Source organism: Anomaloglossus baeobatrachus, chromosome 6 (genome assembly GCF_048569485.1).
Source record: "Anomaloglossus baeobatrachus isolate aAnoBae1 chromosome 6, aAnoBae1.hap1, whole genome shotgun sequence".
NCBI lineage: Eukaryota > Metazoa > Chordata > Amphibia > Anura > Aromobatidae > Anomaloglossus > Anomaloglossus baeobatrachus.
Window position 1 is genome coordinate 570,918,178 of NC_134358.1, and position 26,188 is coordinate 570,944,365.

The window sequence follows — 26,188 nt, forward strand, 5'->3', positions numbered from 1 at the left end:
CTCAGGCTCGGGCTTCAGTGTTCTCCCGCCTACCCGGTGACCGAGGTACTGGACCTCGCTCATGGCCAGCTGACACTTTCCCGGCTTGATGGTCAAACCTGCCCGGTGGATCCGCCTGAGCACCTGTGCTAGATGCTCTAGGTGGTCCTCCCAGGTGGGACTGAAGACGGCAATGTCATCCAGGTACGCGGCCGCGTACCCTTCAAGTCCCTTGAGCAGGGTGTTGACCATCCGCTGGAAAGTGGCAGGGGCATTCCTCATCCCGAATGGCATCACCGTGGACTCGTATAGTCCAAATGGGGTAATAAAGGCAGAGCGTTCCCTGGCCTTGCGAGTCAGGGGGATCTGCCAATATCCCCGGCTCAGATCCATGATGGTCAGGTACTGAGCCCCGGCCAACTGATCGAGCAGGTCATCGATGCGTGGCATTGGGTACGCATCGGCGACCGTGACAGCATTGAGCCCCCTGTAGTCCACGCAGAACCGAGTGGTTCGGTCCTTCTTAGGGACGAGGACTACAGGCGAGGCCCAAGCGCTGTTGGATGCCTGGATCACCCCCAGCTTCAGCATCTCGTCAATCTCCTGGCGCATGTGTTGCTGCACCTCCAGGGAGACCCGATATGCTGAACGCCGGATCGGGGGATGATCCCCAGTGTCCACGTGATGGACAGCCAAGTCAGTCCTTCCGGGCTGGTTGGTAAACAACCCCCGGAAGGGGTGTAGGGTGGCCCACAGCTGGGACCGTTGGTCTTCCAAGAGCTGGTGGCCAACCTCCACATCCTCAATGGATCCGCCTGCCCTAACCTGGGCTAGCATATCCAAGAGGGTTTCCGCTTCTCCCTCCTCGGGCAGGTTGCACACGGGGAGCGCACATGCCTCCTGCTCATGATGTGCCTTCATCATGTTCACATGGAAGGGCTTCCGCCTTCCACGGGCAGGGTCCAGGGTGACCAGGTACGTTACAGGGTTGAGCTGCTGGTACACGAGGTATGGGCCTTCCCAGGCTGCCTGAAGCTTGTCCTGTGGTACGGGGACCAGTACCCACACCTTTTGACCCACTTGGTAGGTCCTCTCACAAGCGTTCTGGTCGTACCAACGCTTCTGATCGGCCTGGGCTTGAGCCATATTGTCGTGTACCAGTTGCGTCAAGGCCTGCATTTTGTCCCGGAAGCGCATGACATACTCGATAACCGACACTCCAGGGGTGGCCAAATCCCCTTCCCAAGCCTCTTTCACCAGAGCCAGGGGGCCCCGCACACGTCGCCCGTACAGGAGCTCAAACGGTGAGAATCCTGTTGAGGCCTGTGGAACCTCCCGGTAAGCAAATAACAGGTGTGGGAGATACCGCTCCCAGTCACGCCCATGGGAGTCGACCAACATCTTAAGCATCTGCTTTAAGGTGCCATTGAACCGCTCGCACAGGCCATTAGTCTGTGGATGGTATGGGCTGGCCACCAGATGTCGCACCTGGACTTGCTTACAGAGGGCCTCCATCAGCTGGGACATGAATTGGGTCCCCCGGTCAGTGAGCATTTCCTGGGGAAAACCCACTCGGGAGAAAATCTCCAGCAATGCGGTGGCCACCTTGTCAGCCCGAATGGACGACAAGGCCACTGCTTCTGGGTACCGGGTGGCATAGTCCACTACCGTCAGTATGAAGCGTTTCCCGGAGCTACTGGGGATGGCCAGCGGGCCGACCAGATCCACAGCCACCCTCCTGAAAGGCTCATCGATGATGGGCAGAGATACCAGTGGGGCTTTGGGGTGTGGCCCCGCCTTCCCCACTCTCTGACAGGTTTCACACGAACGGCAGTAGGCAGCCACATCGGCCCCCATTTTTGGCCAGTAGAAATGCTGGTTTAACCTGGCCTTGGTCTTAGCGATCCCTAGGTGTCCGGCCATCGGAATCTCATGTGCGATCCGCAACAACTCCGTCCGGAACGGATAGGGTACCACCAACTGTCGGTCCCTGGGCCACGCCTCCGGTGAACCCTGCTGGACCGTGGCCCGGTACAGCCGTCCTTGGTCCCAGACCACTCGCTCCGGGTCCGAGTCCGAGGGAGGCTGTGCCGCCTGCTCCTTAAGAGCTTTCAGGCTGTCGTCAGCTTCTAACGCTGCCTGAAACCCCTGACTAGATGTGGCCAGAATCGACGAGACTGTCACATCTTCAGTCAGTACCCCGGGACCTGTGTCCTGGCCTCCACCTGACTCGGCTGCCACTTGGTCAGAAGGGGAAGAGCTATCGGACCTCCGGGAGGCCCCTTGGCTTCCAGCACTCCCACTGCGGGTGACAGCGGCCACAGCCGCTGCGACCGTGGGTCGTGCCTGCTCCTCCTCCGTTCCTGACCAAGTCGCCGGTTCAGGCAGACCTACCTGGCTTCCTGACACCCCGGTTGTGGGGGAACCATGCACCGAGATCTTACCTGGGAGCACTTCCGCTCCTGGACCGGCCCCAATCTCACCTGCCTGTTCCCCTCCTGCAGCAACAGAACCCCGCTGTGAAATCTCTGGGGACCCCACATTTGCTGTGGTAGCCCCCACCCCACACACTGGTCCTCCCCCTGCAGCACCCTGCTCTCTGCTTATCCCTGCAGAGGGCAACAGATCCCAGCTCACAGGCTGGTTACTTGTAGAGGCATTGTCACACCTTTCTCTGACCCCCTCCCCTGTCACAGCTGCAGCTGAGTGTGTGTCTATGGTGTCTATGCAAGCAGAAATATCAGAGTTCACTCCCTCCTCCCTTACATCATTCATAGATAACACATTAACATTGTTAGGAGTCATGTCAGTACGGGCTGAAGGTTCAGCCCTTGGGGGGGGCCCAAACTGGGAGGTTATCTGCCCCAAATCTGTCCCAAGTAGCACGTTTGCAGGGATCCGATCAGTTACCCCCACCTCCCTCACCCCTCGCCCTGCGCCCCAGTCCACATAAATGTCAGCAACAGGCAGCGCCGGGTCAATGCCTCCAATCCCGGAGACAGCGAGGGTTTTTCCAGGGATCAAGTCTTGGGGGGACACCATCTCAGGCCGCACCAGAGTCACCTCCGAGGCGCTGTCTCGCAGTCCTATGGTCACAGACCGGCCGACGGTGACAGGTTGGAAGCTGTCCAGGGACCTACCACCACCCCCACCCACACAATACACCTTGGGCGGCCCTTGGGACGGGGACGGAGCCGGGGCCTTGGGACGCTGAGGGCACATGGCCTTGAAGTGTCCAGGTAGGTTGCACTGGTGGCACCGTCTTGGTTCCGCCACGGGCCTGGAGAGGGGAGTTGAGGGGGACACCCCCTGCAGTCTAGGGGCAGGTGGGGCAGTCGCAGAATTCATCTTACCCCCTCTCCAGGTGCTGCTGGTGGCCGCTCTCCTGGCCTCAGGGGCCCGGTTGTTGGTGTAGTCATCGGCAAGGGCAGCTGTAGCCGTGGACCCCTTTGGCTTCTGGTCTCGGATGAACTGGCGGAGATCCTCAGGGCAGTTCCACAAGAGTTGCTCCGTGATGAACAAGTCCAGGATCTCCGGTCCGGTGGAAAGCTGCAGGCCTTGGGTCCAGTGGTCGGCAGCTCGGGCAAGTGCCCGCCGGTGGTCAGCCCAGGAGTCCTTTGGTCCCTTCTGTAGGCTCCGGAACTTCTTGCGGTAGGACTCTGGAGTGAGGTTGTACTGTTGGATCAGGGCCCGCTTGATGGTGTCGTAGCCCTGATCTGCCTCAGCAGGCAAGTCCCCAAGGATATCCAGGGCCTTACCCCTTAAACGGGGGGTCAGGTATTTGGCCCACTGGTCCTTGTCCAGATGGTGCTGCAAGCAAGTCCGTTCAAAAGCAGTCAAGAAAGAGTCCAAGTCTCCATCCTTCTCCAGCACTGGGAAGTCCTCAACACGGACCTTTGGAAGTTTGGTGTCTCGAAGGTCACATGTGGCTGATGAGGGCCGGAGCTGAGCTAGCTGCAGCTGGTAGTCACGGTCTGCCTGTCGCTCTCGCTCTTCACGCGCTGCCTGCCGCTCTCGCTCCGCAGCCTCACGCTCTGCGTGCCGCTCCGCAGCCTCAGCGTCACGCGCTGCCTGCCGCTCTGCCCTGCGCTCTGCCAGGAGTTCCTTGTAGCCCTTCTGGTCTCCAGCCTGGAGAAGGGCCATAGCCATTTGAAGAAGGCTATCCGAGCCTCCCAGGCTCGGTGGAATGGCACGTGGTGATCTGCGGCACGCTGCAGAGCTAGGCGATTCACTGTCCCTTTCAGAGCGGAGGGCTGGCATCTGGCTCGTTGAGGAACCTTGGGTGAGCTCCTCCTCATCTTGTCCAGCAGTGCCAGGTTGCGCAATGTCCTCGGCAGAACGGTTTTCTGGCGTCGAGCTCCTGGAGGACTCGTGGGCAACCTCCTCATTGCTGTCCACAGCACCGTCCTCCCTCTCTTCGGCTCCTGCCTTAGCATTGGCCAGTTGCATAGCTCTGCTCCTGGTGCCATCAGCCATTCTTGCAGACTTTTGGTCACTGACACAGAACTGACACCTGATGCCTCCACACACCTTACAGTATCTGCACTCTGACACTCTAGTGTTGAGCTAGTCTGAAGACCCCAGCAGCCACAGCTGCTGCAGGCAGTCTTTAGTGTCTGGGAGTATGGGTCTCACACTCACACACACTATTATCTCGATCCCACCGCTATGCCACCAATATGTCACAAACCACCGGGGGGGTCACTCAGAAATCCCCCGCGCTGGCTACCAGTACGTCACAATCGGGGGGTAACAAGTGGGGGTCACCCCTCCTTTATACCTCCCGACCGACAGACAGAGCACGTGACGCGCTCTCTAGCGCCCCTCTTATAGTCAGGCCAATTATGGAATTGCCCGACAATAAGCAAGGAGGCCGCTATACTACTTATGCCGATTATTGAAGGGTCCCCGGTGAGAGTAGGGTATATATTCCCCCCGACCTCCGCGGGCGGAATATATAAAATCTCCCCGAATCTCACTGGCCTCCCCACAATAATCCTTGGCACAAACTCGCTGCCACCAACCGCTTCACGGTAACTATTAGCCGAACACACAGACGTGGGATGCAAGATCGAGATAACAGAACAGCCCAAGATTAATTATATAATTTAATCAGCCTAAAGCACACTAGAAACTACAATATATACAATAGGGAATCTACAGAATATACATATGTCAGAGTACAGTTACAGTCAAAGCATGGGTTACAAACAGGCATACACAGTTCCAGCAGTTACCTTGTTGCGTCTGGCCACAGGGGGGCGCTGTACCCAGGTTTCTAGGATCCTTCCCACAGATGTTTCCTACACGTGCCCCCAGCGAAAAGAACCCTGGAAAATGGCCGAAGTAGGGTTATCAACCTGGGCAGATCCAGGTCCCCTCCTACCTTAGTGACCTCAGAGGGAGCACTGCTCCACCCCTGGCTTGAGTTATGGACAATCCACAACATGGAATATGGGCCATAACTTTGCCTGGGAGCGTCGTAGGCGGACGCCAATGCTCTCATTGTGACAGTTATGAATTTAGCTACAGAACGAGGGGACTCATGACCTGTCTGCCAGTTCCCCATTGGCTGATATCACGCCTGGGGCATTTCCCAATGTCCTGCTCCCATAAAAAGGGTGTGCCGGCATCGTCCGCATGCGGAGACACCATTTTTATGATTGCCATATTTATCGGAAATATGGCTTGCGAGATATGAACCATTTTTTACTGGAGTCGTTCTGTCTGCTAGTTCCATAGCCTTGCTAATGAGATACAACTCTTGTTACAGGGTGACGGCAGGGAGTCATCCTGTGTCCATTGTTCCCACACCACCTCATCTCCATATCACAGGAGATGGCCATGGGATTTGTTGCTAAACCAGTTGTGTGAAGGAAAGGGGGGGGTGACACCAGGAGAGGGCTTCCTGACATACTTGAATATCATGATTTATCGTCATATCTCCGGATTTACCTCACAATATAGTAATATGGCCGCTCTTCTCCTCAGTGTGATATAGTAATATATATATAGTAATATGGCCGCCCTTCTCCTCAGTGTGATATAGTAATATATATAGTAATATGGCCGCCCTTCTCCTCAGTGTGATATAGTAATATATTTATAGTAATATGGCCGCTCTTCTCCTCAGTGTGATATAGTAATATATATATAGTAATATGGCCGCCCTTCTCCTCAGTGTGATATAGTAATATATATAGTAATATGGCCGCTCTTCTTCGCAGTGTGATATAGTAATATATATAGTAATATGGCTGCTCTTCTCCTCAGTGTGATATAGTAGTATATATATAGTAATATGGCCGCTCTTCTCCTCAGTGTGATATAGTAATATATATAGTAATATGGTCGCTCTTCTCCTCAGTGTGATATAGTAATATATATAGTAATATTCCCGCTCTTCTCCTCAGTGTATATAGTAATATATATAGTAATATGGCCGCTCTTCTCCTCAGTGTGATATAGTAATATATATAGTAATATGGCCGCCCTTCTCTTCAGTGTGATATAGTAATATATACAGTAATATGGCCGCCCTGCTCCTCAGTGTATATAGTAATATACAGTATTATGGCCGCCCTTCTCCTCAGTCTATATAGTAATATATATAGTAATATGGCCGCTCTTCTCCTCAGTGTGATATAGTAATATATATAGTAATATGGCCGCTCTTCTCCTTAGTGTGATATAGTAATATATATATAGTAATATGGCCGCTCTTCTCCTCAGTGTGATATAGTAATATATATAGTAATATGGCCGCCCTTCTCCTCAGTCTATATAGTAATATATATAGTAATATGGCCGCTCTTCTCCTCAGTGTGATATAGTAATATATATATAGTAATATGGCCGCCCTTCTCCTTAGTCTATAGAGTAATATATACAGTAATATGGCCGCTCTTCTCCTCAGTGTGATATAGTAATATATATATAGTAATATGGCCGCCCTTCTCCTCAGTCTATATAGTAATATATATAGTAATATGGCCGCTCTTCTCCTCAGTGTGATATAGTAATATATATAGTAATATGGCCGCTCTTCTCCTCAGTATGATATAGTAATATATATAGTAATATGGCCGCTCTTCTCCTCAGTGTCATATAGTAATATATATATAGTAATATGGCCGCTCTTCTCCTCAGTGTGATATAGTAATATATATAGTAATATGGCCGCCCTGCTCCTCAGTGTATATAGTAATATATATATATAGTAATATGGCCGCCCTTCTCCTCAGTGTGATATAGTAATATATATAGTAATATGGCCGCTCTTCTCCTCAGTGTGCTATAGTAATATATATAGTAATATGGCAGCTCTTCTCCTCAGTGTGATATAGTAATATATATAGTAATATGGCCGCTCTTCTCCTCAGTGTGATATAATAATATATATAGTAATATGGCCGCCCTGCTCCTCAGTGTGATATAGTAATATATAGTAATATGGCCGCTCTTCTCCTCAGTGTGATATAGCAATATATATAGTAATATGGCCGCCCTTCTCCTCAGTGTGATATAGTAATATATATAGTAATATGGCCGCTCTTCTCCTCAGTGTGATATAGTAATATATATATAGTAATATGGCCGCCCTTTTCCTCAGTGTGATATAGTAATATATATAGTAATATGGCCGCTCTTCTTCGCAGTGTGATATAGTAATATATATAGTAATATGGCTGCTCTTCTCCTCAGTGTGATATAGTAGTATATATATAGTAATATGGCCGCTCTTCTCCTCAGTGTGATATAGTAATATATATATAGTAATATGGCCTCTCTTCTCCTCAGTGTGATATAGTAATATATATAGTAATATGGTCGCTCTTCTCCTCAGTGTGATATAGTAATATATATAGTAATATGGCCGCTCTTCTCCTCAGTGTATATAGTAATATATATAGTAATATGGCCGCTCTTCTCCTCAGTGTGATATAGTAATATATATAGTAATATGGCCGCCCTTCTCCTCAGTGTGATATAGTAATATATATAGTAATATGGCCGCCCTGCTCCTCAGTGTATATAGTAATATACAGTATTATGGCCGCCCTTCTCCTCAGTCTATATAGTAATATATATAGTAATATGGCCGCTCTTCTCCTCAGTGTGATATAGTAATATATATAGTAATATGGCCGCTCTTCTCCTCAGTGTGATATAGTAATATATATATAGTAATATGGCCACTCTTCTCCTCAGTGTGATATAGTAATATATATAGTAATATGGCCGCCCTTCTCCTCAGTCTATATAGTAATATATATAGTAATATGGCCGCTCTTCTCCTCAGTGTGATATAGTAATATATATATAGTAATATGGCCGCCCTTCTCCTTAGTCTATAGAGTAATATATACAGTAATATGGCCGCTCTTCTCCTCAGTGTGATATAGTAATATATATATAGTAATATGGCCGCCCTTCTCCTCAGTCTATATAGTAATATATATAGTAATATGGCCGCTCTTCTCCTCAGTGTGATATAGTAATATATATAGTAATATGGCCGCTCTTCTCCTCAGTATGATATAGTAATATATATAGTAATATGGCCGCTCTTCTCCTCAGTGTCATATAGTAATATATATATAGTAATATGGCCGCTCTTCTCCTCAGTGTGATATAGTAATATATATATATAGTAATATGGCCGCTCTTCTCCTCAGTGTGATATAGTAATATATATAGTAATATGGCCACTCTTCTCCTCAGTGTGATATAGTAATATATATAGTAATATGGCCGCTCTTCTCCTCAGTGTCATATAGTAATATATATATAGTAATATGGCCGCTCTTCTCCTCAGTGTGATATAGTAATATATATATATAGTAATATGGCCGCTCTTCTCCTCAGTGTGATATAGTAATATATATAGTAATATGGCCGCTCTTCTCCTCAGTGTGATATAGTAATATATATATATATAGTAATATGGCCGCCCTTCTCCTCAGTGTGATATAGTAATATATATAGTAATATGGCCGCCCTGCTCCTCAGTGTATATAGTAATATATATATAGTAATATGGCTGCCCTTCTCCTCAGTGTGATATAGTAATATATATAGTAATATGGCCGCTCTTCTCCTCAGTGTGCTATAGTAATATATATAGTAATATGGCAGCTCTTCTCCTCAGTGTGATATAGTAATATATATAGTAATATGGCCGCTCTTCTCCTCAGTGTGATATAATAATATATATAGTAATATGGCCGCCCTGCTCCTCAGTGTGATATAGTAATATATAGTAATATGGCCGCTCTTCTCCTCAGTGTGATATAGCAATATATATAGTAATATGGCCGCCCTTCTCCTCAGTGTGATATAGTAATATATATAGTAATATGGCCGCTCTTCTCCTCAGTGTGATATAGTAATATATATATATATAGTAATATGGCCGCCCTTCTCCTCAGTGTGATATAGTAATATATATAGTAATATGGCCGCCCTTCTCCTCAGTGTGATATAGTAATATATATATAGTAATATGGCCGCTCTTCTCCTCAGTGTGATATAGTAATATATATATAGTAATATGGCCGCCCTTCTCCTCAGTGTGATATAGTAATATATATAGTAATATGGCCGCTCTTCTTCGCAGTGTGATATAGTAATATATATAGTAATATGGCTGCTCTTCTCCTCAGTGTGATATAGTAGTATATATATAGTAATATGGCCGCTCTTCTCCTCAGTGTGATATAGTAATATATATAGTAATATGGCCGCTCTTCTCCTCAGTGTGATATAGTAATATATATAGTAATATGGCCGCTCTTCTCCTCAGTGTATATAGTAATATATATAGTAATATGGCCGCTCTTCTCCTCAGTGTGATATAGTAATATATATAGTAATATGGCCGCCCTTCTCCTCAGTGTGATATAGTAATATATATAGTAATATGGCCGCCCTGCTCCTCAGTGTATATAGTAATATATATAGTAATATGGCCGCCCTTCTCCTCAGTGTGAAATAGTAATATATATAGTAATATGGCCGCTCTTCTCCTCAGTGTGATATGGTAATATATATAGTAATATGGCCGCTCTTCTCCTCAGTGTGATATAGTAATATATATATAGTAATATGGCCGCTCTTCTCCTCAGTGTGATATAGTAATATATATAGTGATATGGCCGCTCTCCTCCTCAGTGTGATATAGTAATATATATATAGTAATATGGCCGCTCTTCTCTTCAGTGTGATATAGTAATATATATAGTAATATGGCCGCTCTTCTCCTCAGTGTGATATAGTAATATATATAGTAATATGGCCGCTCTTCTCCTCAGTGTGATATAGTAATATATATAGTAATATGGCCGCTCTTCTCCTCAGTATGATATAGTAATATATATAGTAATATGGCCGCTCTTCTCCTCAGTGTGATATAGTAATATATATAGTAATATGGCCGCTCTTCTCCTCAGTATGATATAGTAATATATATAGTAATATGGCCGCTCTTCTCCTCAGTATGATATAGTAATATATATAGTAATATGGCCGCTCTTCTCCTCAGTGTGATATAGTAATATATATATAGTAATATGGCCGCTCTTCTCCTCAGTGTGATATAGTAATATATATAGTAATATGGCCGCTCTTCTCCTCAGTGTGATATAGTAATATATATAGTAATATGGCCGCTCTTCTCCTCAGTGTGATATAGTAATATATATAGTAATATGGCCGCTCTTCTCCTCAGTGTTATATAGTAATATATATAGTAATATGGCCGCTCTTCTCCTCAGTGTGATATAGTAATATATATAGTAATATGACCGCTCTTCTCCTCAGTGTGATATAGTAATATACAGTAATATGGCCGCTCTTCTCCTCAGTGTGATATAGTAATATATATAGTAATATGGCCGCTCTTCTCCTCAGTGTGATATAGTAATATATATATAGTAATATGGCCGCTCTTCTCCTCAGTGTGATATAGTAATATATATATAGTAATATGGCTGCTCTTCTCCTCAGTGTGATATAGTAATATATATAGTAATATGGCCGCTCTTCTCCTCAGTGTGATATAGTAATATATATAGTAATATGGCCGCTCTTCTCCTCAGTGTGATATAGTAATATATATATAGTAATATGGCTGCTCTTCTCCTCAGTGTGATATAGTAATATATATACAGTAATATGGCCGCCCTTCTCCTCAGTGTATATAGTAATATATATAGTAATATGGCTGCTCTTCTCCTCAGTGTGATATAGTAATATACAGTAATATGGTCGCCCTGCTCCTCAGTGTATATAGTAATATATATATAGCAATATGGCCGCCCTTCTTCTCAGTGTATATAGTAATATACAGTATTATGGCCGCTCTTCTCCTCAGTGTATATAGTAATATATATATATATATATATATATATATAGTAATATGGCCGCTCTTCTCCTCAGTGTGATATAGTAATATATATATATATATAGTAATAATGCCGCTCTTTTCCTCTGTGTGATATAGTAATATATATAGTAATATGGCCACTCTTCTCCTCAGTGTGATATAGTAATATATATATAGTAATATGGCCGCTCTTCTCCTCAGTGTGATATAGTAATATATATATAGTAATATGGCCGCCATTCTCCTCAGTGTGATATAGTAAATATATATAGTAATATGGCCGCTCTTCTCCTCAGTGTGATATAGTAATATATATAGTAATATGGCCGCTCTTCTCCTCAGTGTGATATAGTAATATATATAGTAATATGGCCGCCCTTCTCCTCAGTGTGATATAGTAATATATATATATAGTAATATGGCCGCTCTTCTCCTCAGTGTGATATAGTAATATATATAGTAATATGGCCGCCCTTCTCCTCAGTGTGATATAGTAATATATATAGTAATATGGCCGCCCTGCTCCTCAGTGTATATAGTAATATATATATAGTAATATGGCCGCCCTTCTCCTCAGTGTGATATAGTAATATATATAGTAATATGGCCGCTCTTCTCCTCAGTGTGCTATAGTAATATATATAGTAATATGGCAGCTCTTCTCCTCAGTGTGATATAGTAATATATATAGTAATATGGCCGCTCTTCTCCTCAGTGTGATATAATAATATATATAGTAATATGGCCGCCCTGCTCCTCAGTGTGATATAGTAATATATAGTAATATGGCCGCTCTTCTCCTCAGTGTGATATAGCAATATATATAGTAATATGGCCGCCCTTCTCCTCAGTGTGATATAGTAATATATATAGTAATATGGCCGCTCTTCTCCTCAGTGTGATATAGTAATATATATATAGTAATATGGCCGCCCTTCTCCTCAGTGTGATATAGTAATATATATAGTAATATGGCCGCCCTTCTCCTCAGTGTGATATAGTAATATATATATAGTAATATGGCCGCTCTTCTCCTCAGTGTGATATAGTAATATATATATAGTAATATGGCCGCCCTTCTCCTCAGTGTGATATAGTAATATATATATAGTAATATGGCCGCTCTTCTTCGCAGTGTGATATAGTAATATATATAGTAATATGGCTGCTCTTCTCCTCAGTGTGATATAGTAGTATATATATAGTAATATGGCCGCTCTTCTCCTCAGTGTGATATAGTAATATATATAGTAATATGGCCTCTCTTCTCCTCAGTGTGATATAGTAATATATATAGTAATATGGTCGCTCTTCTCCTCAGTGTGATATAGTAATATATATAGTAATATGGCCGCTCTTCTCCTCAGTGTATATAGTAATATATATAGTAATATGGCCGCTCTTCTCCTCAGTGTGATATAGTAATATATATAGTAATATGGCCGCCCTTCTCCTCAGTGTGATATAGTAATATATATAGTAATATGGCCGCCCTGCTCCTCAGTGTATATAGTAATATACAGTATTATGGCCGCCCTTCTCCTCAGTCTATATAGTAATATATATAGTAATATGGCCGCTCTTTTTCTCAGTGTGATATAGTAATATATATATAGTAATATGGCTGCTCTTCTCCTCAGTGTGATATAGTAATATATATAGTAATATGGCCGTTCTTCTCCTCAGTGTAATATAGTAATATATATATAGTAATATGGCCGCTCTTCTCCTCAGTGTGATATAGTAATATATATAGTAATATGGCCGCTCTTCTCCTCAGTGTGATATAGTAATATATATAGTAATATGGCCGCTCTTCTCCTCAGTGTGATATAGTAATATATATATAGTAATATGGCTGCTCTTCTCCTCAGTGTGATATAGTAATATATATAGTAATATGGCCGCTCTTCTCCTCAGTGTGATATAGTAATATATATAGTAATATGGCCGCTCTTCTCCTCAGTGTGATATAGTAATATATATATAGTAATATGGCCGCTCTTCTCCTCAGTGTGATATAGTAGTATATATATAGTAATATGGCCGCCCTTCTCCTCAGTGTGTATAGTAATATATATATAGTAATATGGCCGCTCTTCTCCTCAGTGTGATATAGTAATATATATATAGTAATATGGCCGCTCTTCTCCTCAGTGTGATATAGTAATATATATAGTAATATGGCCGCTCTTCTCCTCAGTGTGATATAGTAGTATATATATAGTAATATGGCCGCTCTTCTCCTCAGTGTGATATAGTAGTATATATATAGTAATATGGCCGCTCTTCTCCTCAGTGTGATATAGTAATATATATATAGTAATATGGCCGCTCTTCTCCTCAGTGTCATATAATAATATATATATAGTAATATGGCCGCCCTTCTCCTCAGTGTGATATAGTAATACATATATAGTAATATGGCCGCTCTTCTCCTCAGTGTGATATAGTAATATATATATAGTAATATGGCCGCTCTTCTCCTCAGTGTGATATAGTAGTATATATATAGTAATATGGCCGCCCTTCTCCTCAGTGTGTATAGTAATATATATATAGTAATATGGCCGCTCTTCTCCTCAGTGTGATATAGTAATATATATATAGTAATATGGCCGCTCTTCTCCTCAGTGTGATATAGTAATATATATAGTAATATGGCCGCTCTTCTCCTCAGTGTGATATAGTAGTATATATATAGTAATATGGCCGCCCTTCTCCTCAGTGTGTATAGTAATATATATATATAGTAATATGGCCGCTTTTCTCCTCAGTGTGATATAGTAATATATATAGTAATATGGCCGCTCTTCTCCTCAGTGTGATATAGTAATATATATATATAGTAATATGGCCGCTCTCCTCCTCAGTGTGATATAGTAATATATATATAGTAATATGGCCGCCCTTCTCCTCAGTGTGATATAGTAATATATATAGTAATATGGCCGCCCTTCTCCTCAGTGTGATATAGTAATATATATATAGTAATATGGCCGCTCTTCTCCTCAGTGTGATATAGTAATATATATAGTAATATGGCCGCTCTTCTCCTCAGTGTGATATAGTAGTATATATATAGTAATATGGCCGCCCTTCTCCTCAGTGTGTATAGTAATATATATATAGTAATATGGCCGCTTTTCTCCTCAGTGTGATATAGTAATATATATAGTAATATGGCCGCTCTTCTCCTCAGTGTGATATAGTAATATATATATAGTAATATGGCCGCTCTTCTCCTCAGTGTGATATAGTAATATATATAGTAATATGGCCGCTCTTCTCCTCAGTGTATTATAGTATATATATAGTAATATGGCCGCTCTTTTTCTCAGTGTGATATAGTAATATATATATAGTAATATGGCTGCTCTTCTCCTCAGTGTGATATAGTAATATATATAGTAATATGGCCGTTCTTCTCCTCAGTGTAATATAGTAATATATATAGTAATATGGCCGCCCTGCTCCTCAGTGTGATATAGTAATATATAGTAATATGGCCGCTCTTCTCCTCAGTGTGATATAGTAATATATATATAGTAATATGGCCGCTCTTCTCCTCAGTGTGATATAGTAGTATATATATAGTAATATGGCCGCTCCTTCTCCTCAGTGTGTATAGTAATATATATATAGTAATATGGCCGCTCTTCTCCTCAGTGTGATATAGTAATATATATATAGTAATATGGCCGCTCTTCTCCTCAGTGTGATATAGTAATATATATAGTAATATGGCCGCTCTTCTCCTCAGTGTGATATAGTATATATATATAGTAATATGGCGCCCTTCTCCTCAGTGTGTATAGTAATATATATTATAGTAATATGGCCGCTTTTCTCCTCAGTGTGATATAGTAATATATATAGTAATATGGCCGCTCTTCTCCTCAGTGTGATATAGTAATATATATTATTGTAATATGGTCGCTCTTCTCCTCAGTGTGATATAGTAATATATATATAGTAATATGGCCGCTCTTCTCCTCAGTGTATATAGTAATATATATATAGTAATATGGCCGCCCTTCTCCTCAGTGTGATATAGTAATATATATATAGTAATATGGCCGCTCTCCTCCTCAGTGTGATATAGTAATATATATAGTAATATGGCCGCTCTTCTCCTCAGTGTATATAGTAATATATATAGTAATATGGCCGCTCTTTTTCTCAGTGTGATATAGTAATATATATATAGTAATATGGCTGCTCTTCTCCTCAGTGTGATATAGTAATATATATAGTAATATGGCCGTTCTTCTCCTCAGTGTAATATAGTAATATATATATAGTAATATGGCCGCTCTTCTCCTCAGTGTGATATAGTAATATATATAGTAATATGGCCGCTCTTCTCCTCAGTGTGATATAGTAATATATATAGTAATATGGCCGCTCTTCTCCTCAGTGTGATATAGTAATATATATATAGTAATATGGCTGCTCTTCTCCTCAGTGTGATATAGTAATATATATAGTAATATGGCCGCTCTTCTCCTCAGTGTGATATAGTAATATATATAGTAATATGGCCGCTCTTCTCCTCAGTGTGATATAGTAATATATATATAGTAATATGGCCGCTCTTCTCCTCAGTGTGATATAGTAGTATATATATAGTAATATGGCCGCCCTTCTCCTCAGTGTGTATAGTAATATATATATATAGTAATATGGCCGCTCTTCTCCTCAGTGTGATATAGTAATATATATATAGTAATATGGCCGCTCTTCTCCTCAGTGTGATATAGTAATATATATAGTAATATGGCCGCTCTTCTCCTCAGTGTGATATAGTAGTATATATATAGTAATATGGCCGCTCTTCTCCTCAGTGTGATATAGTAGTATATATATAGTAATATGGCCGCTCTTCTCCTCAGTGTGATATAGTAATATATATATAGTAATATGGCCGCTCTTCTCCTCAGTGTCATATAATAATATATATATAGTAATATGGCCGCCCTTCTCCTCAGTGTGATATAGTAATACATATATAGTAATATGGCCGCTCTTCTCCTCAGTGTGATATAGTAATATATATATAGTAATATGGCCGCTCTTCTCCTCAGTGTGATATAGTAGTATATATATAGTAATATGGCCGCCCTTCTCCTCAGTGTGTATAGTAATATATATATAGTAATATGGCCGCTCTTCTCCTCAGTGTGATATAGTAATATATATATAGTAATATGGCCGCTCTTCTCCTCAGTGTGATATAGTAATATATATAGTAATATGGCCGCTCTTCTCCTCAGTGTGATATAGTAGTATATATAGTAATATGGCCGCCCTTCTCCTCAGTGTGTATAGTAATATATATATATAGTAATATGGCCGCTTTTCTCCTCAGTGTGATATAGTAATATATATAGTAATATGGCCGCTCTTCTCCTCAGTGTGATATAGTAATATATATATATAGTAATATGGCCGCTCTCCTCCTCAGTGTGATATAGTAATATATATATAGTAATATGGCCGCCCTTCTCCTCAGTGTGATATAGTAATATATATAGTAATATGGCCGCCCTTCTCCTCAGTGTGATATAGTAATATATATATAGTAATATGGCCGCTCTTCTCCTCAGTGTGATATAGTAATATATATAGTAATATGGCCGCTCTTCTCCTCAGTGTGATATAGTAGTATATATATAGTAATATGGCCGCCCTTCTCCTCAGTGTGTATAGTAATATATATATAGTAATATGGCCGCTTTTCTCCTCAGTGTGATATAGTAATATATATAGTAATATGGCCGCTCTTCTCCTCAGTGTGATATAGTAATATATATATAGTAATATGGCCGCTCTTCTCCTCAGTGTGATATAGTAATATATATAGTAATATGGCCACTCTTTTTCTCAGTGTGATATAGTAATATATATATAGTAATATGGCTGCTCTTCTCCTCAGTGTGATATATTAATATATCTAGTAATATGGCCGCTCTTCTCCTCAGTGTGATATAGTAATATATATATAGTAATATGGCCGCTCTTCTCCTCAGTGTGATATAGTAATATATATAGTAATATGGCCGCTCTTCTCCTCAGTGTGATATAGTAATATATATATAGTAATATGGCCGCTCTTCTCCTCAGTGTGATATAGTAATATATATAGTAATATGGCCGCTCTTCTCCTCAGTGTGATATAGTAATATATATATAGTAATATGGCCGCTCTTCTCCTCAGTGTGATATAGTAATATATATAGTAATATGGCCGCTCTTCTCCTCAGTGTGATATAGTAATATATATATAGTAATATGGCTGCTCTTCTCCTCAGTGTGATATAGTAATATATATAGTAATATGGCCGCTCTTCTCCTCAGTGTATATAATAATATGTATATAGTAATATGGCCGCTCTTCTCCTCAGTGTGATATAGTAATATATATATAGTAATATGGCCGCTCTTCTCCTCAGTGTGATATAGTAATATATATATAGTAATATGGCCGCTCTTCTCCTCAGAGTGATATAGTAATATATATAGTAATATGGCCGCTCTTCTCCTCAGTGTGATATAGTAATATATATATATAGTAATATGGCCGCTCTTCTCCTCAGTGTGATATAGTAATATATATAGTAATATGGCCGCTCTTCTCCTCAGTGTGATATAGTAATATATATATAGTAATATGGCCGCTCTTCTCCTCAGTGTGATATGGTAATATATATATATAGTAATATGGCCGCTCTTCTCCTCAGTGTGATATGGTAATATATATATATATAGTAATATGGCCGCTCTTCTCCTCAGTGTGATATAGTAATATATATATAGTAATATGGCCGCTCTTCTCCTCAGTGTGATATAGTAATATATATAGTAATATGGCCGCCTTTCTCCTCAGTGTGATATAGTAATATATATAGTAATATGGCCGCTCTTCTCCTCAGTGTGATATAGTAATATATATAGTAATATGGCCGCCTTTCTCCTCAGTGTGATATAGTAATATATATAGTAATATGGCCGCTCTTCTCCTCAGTGTGATATAGTAATATATATATATAGTAATATGGCCGCCCTTCTCCTCAGTGTGATATAGTAATATATATAGTAATATGGCCGCTCTTCTCCTCAGTGTGATATAGTAATATATATAGTAATATGGCCGCTCTTCTCCTCAGTGTGATATAGTAATATATATATATATAGTAATATGGCCGCTCTTCTCCTCAGTGTGATATAGTAATATATATATAGTAATATGGCCGCCCTTCTCCTCAGTGTGATATAGTAATATATATATAGTAATATGGCCGCTCTTCTCCTCAGTGTGATATAGTAATATATATAGTAATATGGCCGCTCTTCTCCTCAGTGCGATATAGTAATATATATATAGTAATATGGCCGCTCTTCTCCTCAGTGTGATATAGTAATATATATATAGTAATATGGCCGCCCTTCTCCTCAGTGTGATATAGTAATATATATATAGTAATATGGCCGCTCTTCTTCTCAGTGTGATATAGTAATATATATAGTAATATGGCCGCTCTTCTCCTCAGTGTGATATAGTAATATATATATAGTAATATGGCCGCTCTTCTCCTCAGTGTGATATAGTAATATATATATAATAATATGGCCGCTCTTCTCCTCAGTGTGATATAGTAATATATATATAGTAATATGGCCGCTCTTCTCGATCAGTGTGATATAGTAATATATATATAGTAATATGGCCGCTCTTCTCCTCAGTGTGATATATATATATATATATAGTAATATGGCCGCTCTTCTCCTCAGTGTGATATAGTAATATATATATAATAATATGGCCGCTCTTCTCCTCAGTGTGATATAGTAATATATATATAGTAATATGGCCGCTCTTCTCCTCAGTGTGATATATATATATATATATAGTAATATGGCCGCTCTTCTCCTCAGTGTATATAATAATATATATATAGTAATATGGCCGCTCTTCTCAGTGTGATATAGTAATATATATATAGTAATATGGCCGCTCTTCTCCTCAGTGTGATATAGTAATATATATATAGTAATATGGCCGCTCTTCTCCTCAGTGTGATATATATATATATATATATAGTAATATGGCCGCTCTTCTCCTCAGTGTATATAATAATATATATATAGTAATATGGCCGCTCTTCTCCTCAGTGTGATATAGTAATATATATATAGTAATATGGCCGCTCTTCTCCTCAGTGTGATATAGTAATATATATATATATAGTAATATGGCCGCTCTTCTCCTCAGTGTGATATAGTAATATATATATAGTAATATGGCCGCTCTTCTCCTCAGTGTGATATAGTAATATATATATAGTAATATGGCCGCTCTTCTCCTCAGTGTATATAATAATATATATATAGTAATATGGCCGCTCTTCTCCTCAGTGTGATATAGTAATATATATAGTAATATGGCCGCTCTTCTGCTCAGTGTGATATAGTAATATATATATAGTAATATGGCCGCTCTTCTCCTCAGTGTGATATAGTAATATATATAGTAATATGGCCGCTCTTCTGCTCAGTGTGATATAGTAATATATATATATAGTAATATGGCCGCTCTTCTCCTCAGTGTGATATAGTAATATATATAGTAATATGGCCGCTCTTCTCCTCAGTGTGATATAGTAATATATATATAGTAATATGGCCGCTCTTCTCCTCAGTGTATATAGTAATATACAGTATTATGGCCGCCCTGCTCGTCAGATAGGTGACATAATAGAAGTTTTGTGTTTCTTGCAGCAGTTACTGGAAGGGACATAAGAAGCTCCTGCTGCAGCTGTTGGGGGAGCAGTCGGACACCCCCGTCCACCTGGTGCTGCAGAGCGTCTTCATCCAGCCGTTCACACATCACGTACAGCAATATTCACTACTTCTGTCCCGGCTGAGCGGAGCGTTCCCAAAGGTACAGCAGGTTATATGGACTCCTCCAGTCACACCCAGAGCTGCATTATACTTTCTGGGGGGTTTCAGCCACAGGGAATGATGGGGTTCACACTGCGGGATGACACTGCGGGTGCACACTGCGGGATGACACTGCGGGGTCACGCTGCGGGATCACTCTGTGGGTGCACACTGCGGGATCACACTGCGGAATCACACTGCGGGATCACACTGCGGGTGCACACTGCAGGTGCACACTGCGGGATCACACTGCGGGATCACACTGTGGGATCACACTGTGGGATCACACTGCGGGATCACACTGCGGGATCACACGCTGCGGATGATAGGACTTTCTTTAATGTTGGGCAGGGAGTGTTGACCCCCGAGCTGCTCCAGTGGTGGAGGATGCGGGCACAGAAGATAATGCTGATGGCTAATAGAAGTCTGATAAATCTGCACCCGCTCATCCCCAAATCCTGAAACACAGAGCCAAAGTCCCATCCGTGCTAAAGAGTACAGTTATATTATAGAAGGTGCGGGGATCGATCGGGGGTGAGGACAGCTCCCCCTGCAGTACACAGGCTGCACCGCACTCTTATTATCTGCTTTCCCTCCTACAGGACACGACGACTCTTATAAACTCCATTGCTGCATTTGGGAGATTACAGACATTTATCAGCCAAGCGCTGGACGAAGCCTCACAGACCAAAATGTTATGGAGCTCTGTGTCCAGCAAACTGGTGGTAGGTGGCAGAGCACCAATCTTGTAGAAAATTTATATACTCTGTACGTGCACTCTGTGTATGGTATATGTGTACTGTGTGTATGGTATATGTGCACTGTGTGTACTCTGTATATAGTATATATGCACTGTGTGTACTCTGTATATAATATATATGCACTGTGTGTACTCTGTATATAATATATATGCACTGTGTGTACTCTGTATATAGTATATATGCACTGTGTGTACTCTGTATATAATATATATGCACTGTGTGTACTCTGTATATAGTATATATGCACTGTATGTACTCTGTATATAATATATATGCACTGTGTGTACTCTGTATATAGTGTATGTGCACTGTGTGTACTCTGCATATAGTATATATCCACTGTGTGCACTCTGTATATAGTATACATGTACTGTGTACTCTGTATATAGTTTATATGCACTGTGTGTACTCTGTATATAGTATATATGCACTGTGTGTACTCTGTATATAGTGTATATGCACTGTGTGTACTCTGTATATAGTATACATGCACTGTGTGTGCTCTGTATATAGTATATATGCACTGTGTGTGCTCTGTATATAGTATATATGCACTGTGTGTACTCTGTATATAGTATATATGCACTGTGTGTACTCTGTATATAGTATATGTGCACTGTGTGTACTCTGCATATAGTATATATCCACTGTGTGCACTCTGTATATAGTATACATGTACTGTGTACTCTGTATATAGTATATATGCACTGTGTGTACTCTGTATATAGTATATATGCACTGTGTGTACTCTGTATATAGTATATATGCACTGTGTGTACTCTGTATATAGTATATATGTGTTACGTCCAGGTGGTGGAAACACTGGACCGTACACCGGTTCCCTTGGTGAGGCAGCCAGGCCGGTCACCCCGCCAGAGGGTCTTGATGCACGGCAGCCGAAGCACTATTGGAAGCAAGACAGTCCGTAGGAGAGCTGGAAAGTAGATGTCGCTGAGAACTCGGAGTTCTAGATGGTAGTCCGGGTGACGAGGCTCAGGGTCCGAGGCCGGGTTGTAGGGTCAGGCGGAATCCGGAACCTGCTGAGCGAGGGGACGGGTCCACCAAACGGAGCCAGGGACTGGAGACTGGCGGAGCTGCAGAGGTGGTGGAACTTCCGACGAAGTCACCGTCAGTAGTACTGGAACGGACTTGGTCAGGACCGGCTGGCGTGGCAGGACAGGCTCTGCGAGACAGACAGGGGTTAATACTGGACACAGCAATACGGGGACCTGAACTCCTAGCTTACTAAACACGTAGAACAGGCCCCGCCCACCAGGAAGGAGAATCCTAATATACCCTGTACCTGTCTAAGCAATTTCCTGTTTCTAGGTGCTGGCCCTTTAAGAGAGGGTCAATGACCGCGCGCGCGCCCTAATGCGCATGCGCGAGGCCCGTGTGCCAGAAGCCAGTCCAGGGAGCGGTGCAGAGGAAGCAGGAGTGCCCGGCTGAGTGTCCCACGTCGCAGAGGGGCGCCGGGAGCGGGGAGCAGGACACATGGAGGGCGCAGGCGAGGAAGAGGAGGCCGGGGCCGGAGTGGTGAGCAGGGGACGCCGCCAGGAACCGGGGAGCGGGCCACGGGGACCGGAGAGCGGAGCACGGGGACCGGGAAGCGTGACAGTACCCCCTCCCCCACGCCCCCCTCCCCGCAACCGGGACAGAAAGGCACGAATCAGAGGAGTGCCAACATTCTCCCGGGGCTCCCAGGACCTATCCTCGGGACCATAACCCGCCCAGTCCACCAGGAAGTATTGCCGACCTCGCACGGTCTTCATGGCCACGATATCCCTTACCGCATAGATGTCATCGTCAGCGATGGGAGGAGGAGCAGTACCGGCACCAGCGGAGAAGGGACCAAGGACAACAGGCTTGAGCAAGGAGACATGGAAGGAGTTGGGTATCCGCATCGTGGCTGGGAGCTGCAGCTTGTAGGAGACTGCATTAATCTTGCTGATGACTTTAAACGGCCCGATGTAACGAGGACCCAACTTGTACGATGGTAACTTCAATCGGACATATCTGGATGCAAGCCAGACCAGATCACCTGGGGAGAAACACGGGGGATCCAGGCGCCTCTTGTCCGCATGTCTCTTCATCCGCAAAGAAGCACGCTCTAGGGAAGTCTTGACAGAGTTCCATATAGCTGAGAAGTCCCGGACCAGAGCATCTGCCGCGGGGACATCGGAAGCCGAGGATACTGGCAACGGGACAGAAGGCTGAAGTCCGTAAACGACCTGGAAGGGAGAGCTGGAGGTGGACTCGCTGATGTGTTGGTTGTGGGAGAATTCAGCCCAAGGAAGGAGCGTGGACCAATCGTCGTGATGGATGTTGACTTAGTGGCGCAGGAAGGAGGTCAGGATCTGATTGACCCGTTCCACTTGGCCATTCGACTGAGGGTGGTAGGCCGAAGAAAAGTCCAAGGATACTCCTAGATGTTTGCAGAGAGCCCTCCAGAAGCGCGAGGTAAACTGAGTTCCTCTGTCGGACACAATGTGTGCAGGAAAGCCATGCAATCGGAATATGTGTTGTATGAAGGAGTCAGCTAGCTCCTGGGCAGAGGGCAGCCCGGCCATGGGAACGAAGTGAGCCATCTTTGAAAAACGGTCCACCACAACCCATATGACCGTGTGTCCGGAGGACAAGGGTAAGTCCGTAATGAAGTCCATTGCAATATGTTGCCACGGAACGGAAGGAATGGGCAGAGGCAGAAGACGTCCATATGGTAGGTGCTTGGGTGTCTTGTTCCGGGCACAGGATGGACAGGCTGAGATGAAGGTTGCGACGTCTTTACGGAGTGACGGCCACCAATAGTGACGGACAATCATACTCCAGGTCTTCTTCTGACCAGCATGGCCGGCGATCTCCGAGGCATGACCCCAGTGCAGGACTCTCTGTCTGTCAGTATCTGAGACATAGGTTTTCCCTGGGGGTATCTGAGTCAGAGCGACAGGAGCCACCGGAATAACTTTACTGGGGCTGATGATGGGCTGGAACGTCTCCTCCTCCTGCTCCACGGGCACGAAGGATCTAGACGAGGCGTCTGCCCGCACGTTCTTATCTGCGGGCCGAAAATGGAGTTGGAAATCAAACCGAGCAAAAAACAAGGACCAGCGGGCTTGTTGCGGGTTCAGTCTTTGGGCTGACCGTAGGTACTCCAGATTCTTGTGGTCTGTGTAGATGATCACGGGGTATACTGCTCCCTCCAAGAGGTAGCGCCATTCCTCCAAGGCCAGCTTGATGGCCAGTAACTCCTGATCACCGATGGTGTAGTTGCGTTCGGGTGCCGAGAAGCTCTTGGAGAAGAATCCGCAAGTGACCATCCTGCGGTGGAGGATTTCTGCATCAACACTGCCCCGGCCCCTGAGGAGGAGGCATCCACCTCCAAGGTGAACTGTCGGTTCAATTAAGGGCGATGGAGAACCGGGGAAGAAGCAAACGCCTGTTTCAAAGAGCAGAACGCGGCATCAGCCGCCGGTGGCCAGTCCTTAGGATTAGCTCCCTTCTTAGTCAAGGCAGAGAGAGGCGCAGTCAGGGCAGAGAAATGCGGGATGAATTGCCGATAATAGTTTGCAAAGCCGAGGAAGCGTTGGATGGCCTTCATGAAATAGCAGAAACTGCTGTGTGAATACTGACTTGAAAAATCCAATAGCTATATGCAAGAGTGAAAATGTGAAAAATGGAATCTGCATTACTGCCATGAACATATGAATCAAGAGAAATTTAGCTACTGAATTGATCAATGCACACAAGGACACACACAAGCTAGGGACCCCAACGTAGAGAAATACTTTGGCGTAGTGTTGGGGCTCTATTGCATTGGTCAATTCAGTAGCTATATTTCTCTTGATTCATATGTTCATGGCAGTAATGCAGATTCCATTTTTCCCATTTTCACTCTTGCATATAGCTATTGGATTTTTCAAGTCAGTATTGACACAGCAGTTTCTGCTATTTCATGTATTCCCCTTACATAGTCACTGGTGTGCATACCTTATCTCCCCATAGTGATGTTTTTTTAGGTTTTTGCACCCAGTTCGGACTTAGAATGGTGTTCCAAACGTTATTCCTATTTGGATGGCCTTCAGTCCGGAAGGAGGAGGCCAGTTGAGGATGGAAGACACTTTCTCTGGGTCCATCTGCAGGCCAGTGTCCGAGATTACATAACCCAGGAAGGGAAGAGACGACTTTTCAAAGACGCACTTCTCGTACTTGGCGTACAGACGGTTCTCTCTAAGCCTTTGGAGTACTAGCTGCACGTTCTCTCTGTGGGTCTGTAGGTCCGGAGAGAAAACCAGGATGTCGTCCAGATACACCACGACACAGACATAGAGGAGGTCTCTGAACACGTCATTCACCAGTTCTTGGAAGACTGCCAGAGCATTACACAGACCAAAGGGCATGACACAATACTCGTAGTCCCCATCCCGAGTGTTGAATGCGGTCTTCCATTCGTCTCCAGAGCGAATGCGAACCAGGTTATAGGCCCCACGGAGGTCCAACTTGGTGAATACACGAGCTCCTCGGAGCCGATCGAATAGTTCGGGGATGAGTGGCAGAGGGTATTTGTTTTTTACGGTGATCTGGTTTAATCCCCGGTAGTCAATGCAAGGGCGCAGATCACCTTCCTTCTTCTTGACGAAGAAAAAACCTGCTCCGGCAGGGGACGAGGATCTCCGAATGAACCCCTTTGCCAGGCTCTCGGTGATATAGGCAGACATGGCCCGTGTTTCAGCAGGGGACAAGGGGTATATCCTTCCTCTAGGAGGCGTAGTTCCCGGCAGTAAGTCGATGGCACAGTCGTAGGGACGATGAGGCGGTAGTACCTCTGACTCCTTTTTATCAAACACGTCCGTGAAGGACCAGTAGGCAGAAGGCAGTCCTGGTAGAGACTCTGGAACCGGAGGTCGTCGGATGGGCTGTATGGATTTCAGGCATCTCTCGTGACACGAGGAGCCCCATCAGGTAATTTCACCTGTACTCCAGCTGACCGACGGTTCGTGTGCCTGTAACCACGGGAGTCCCAGAAGGATCTGATGAGACATGCGCGGGAGGACGTAGAAGGTGATATTTTCGGTGTGCAGGGCACCGATCCGTAATTCCACAGGCTTGGTGGTCAACGAGA

At 43.5% G+C, this 26,188-nt stretch overlaps 1 protein-coding gene across 4 annotated transcripts in view; it reads left to right on the forward strand.

Annotated features, from left to right (window-relative positions):
• The window catches only part of ALS2CL (ALS2 C-terminal like), a 197,958-nt gene that overhangs the window by 94,884 nt on the left and 76,886 nt on the right, over positions 1-26,188 (forward strand). For all 4 annotated transcript variants that reach the window (XM_075315852.1, XM_075315853.1, XM_075315854.1 and 1 more), the window contains 2 exons: positions 20,147-20,309; positions 20,911-21,033. In XM_075315852.1, the coding sequence (XP_075171967.1) occupies positions 20,147-20,309; positions 20,911-21,033 (286 nt within the window). The remainder of the gene's footprint in view (positions 1-20,146; positions 20,310-20,910; positions 21,034-26,188) is intronic.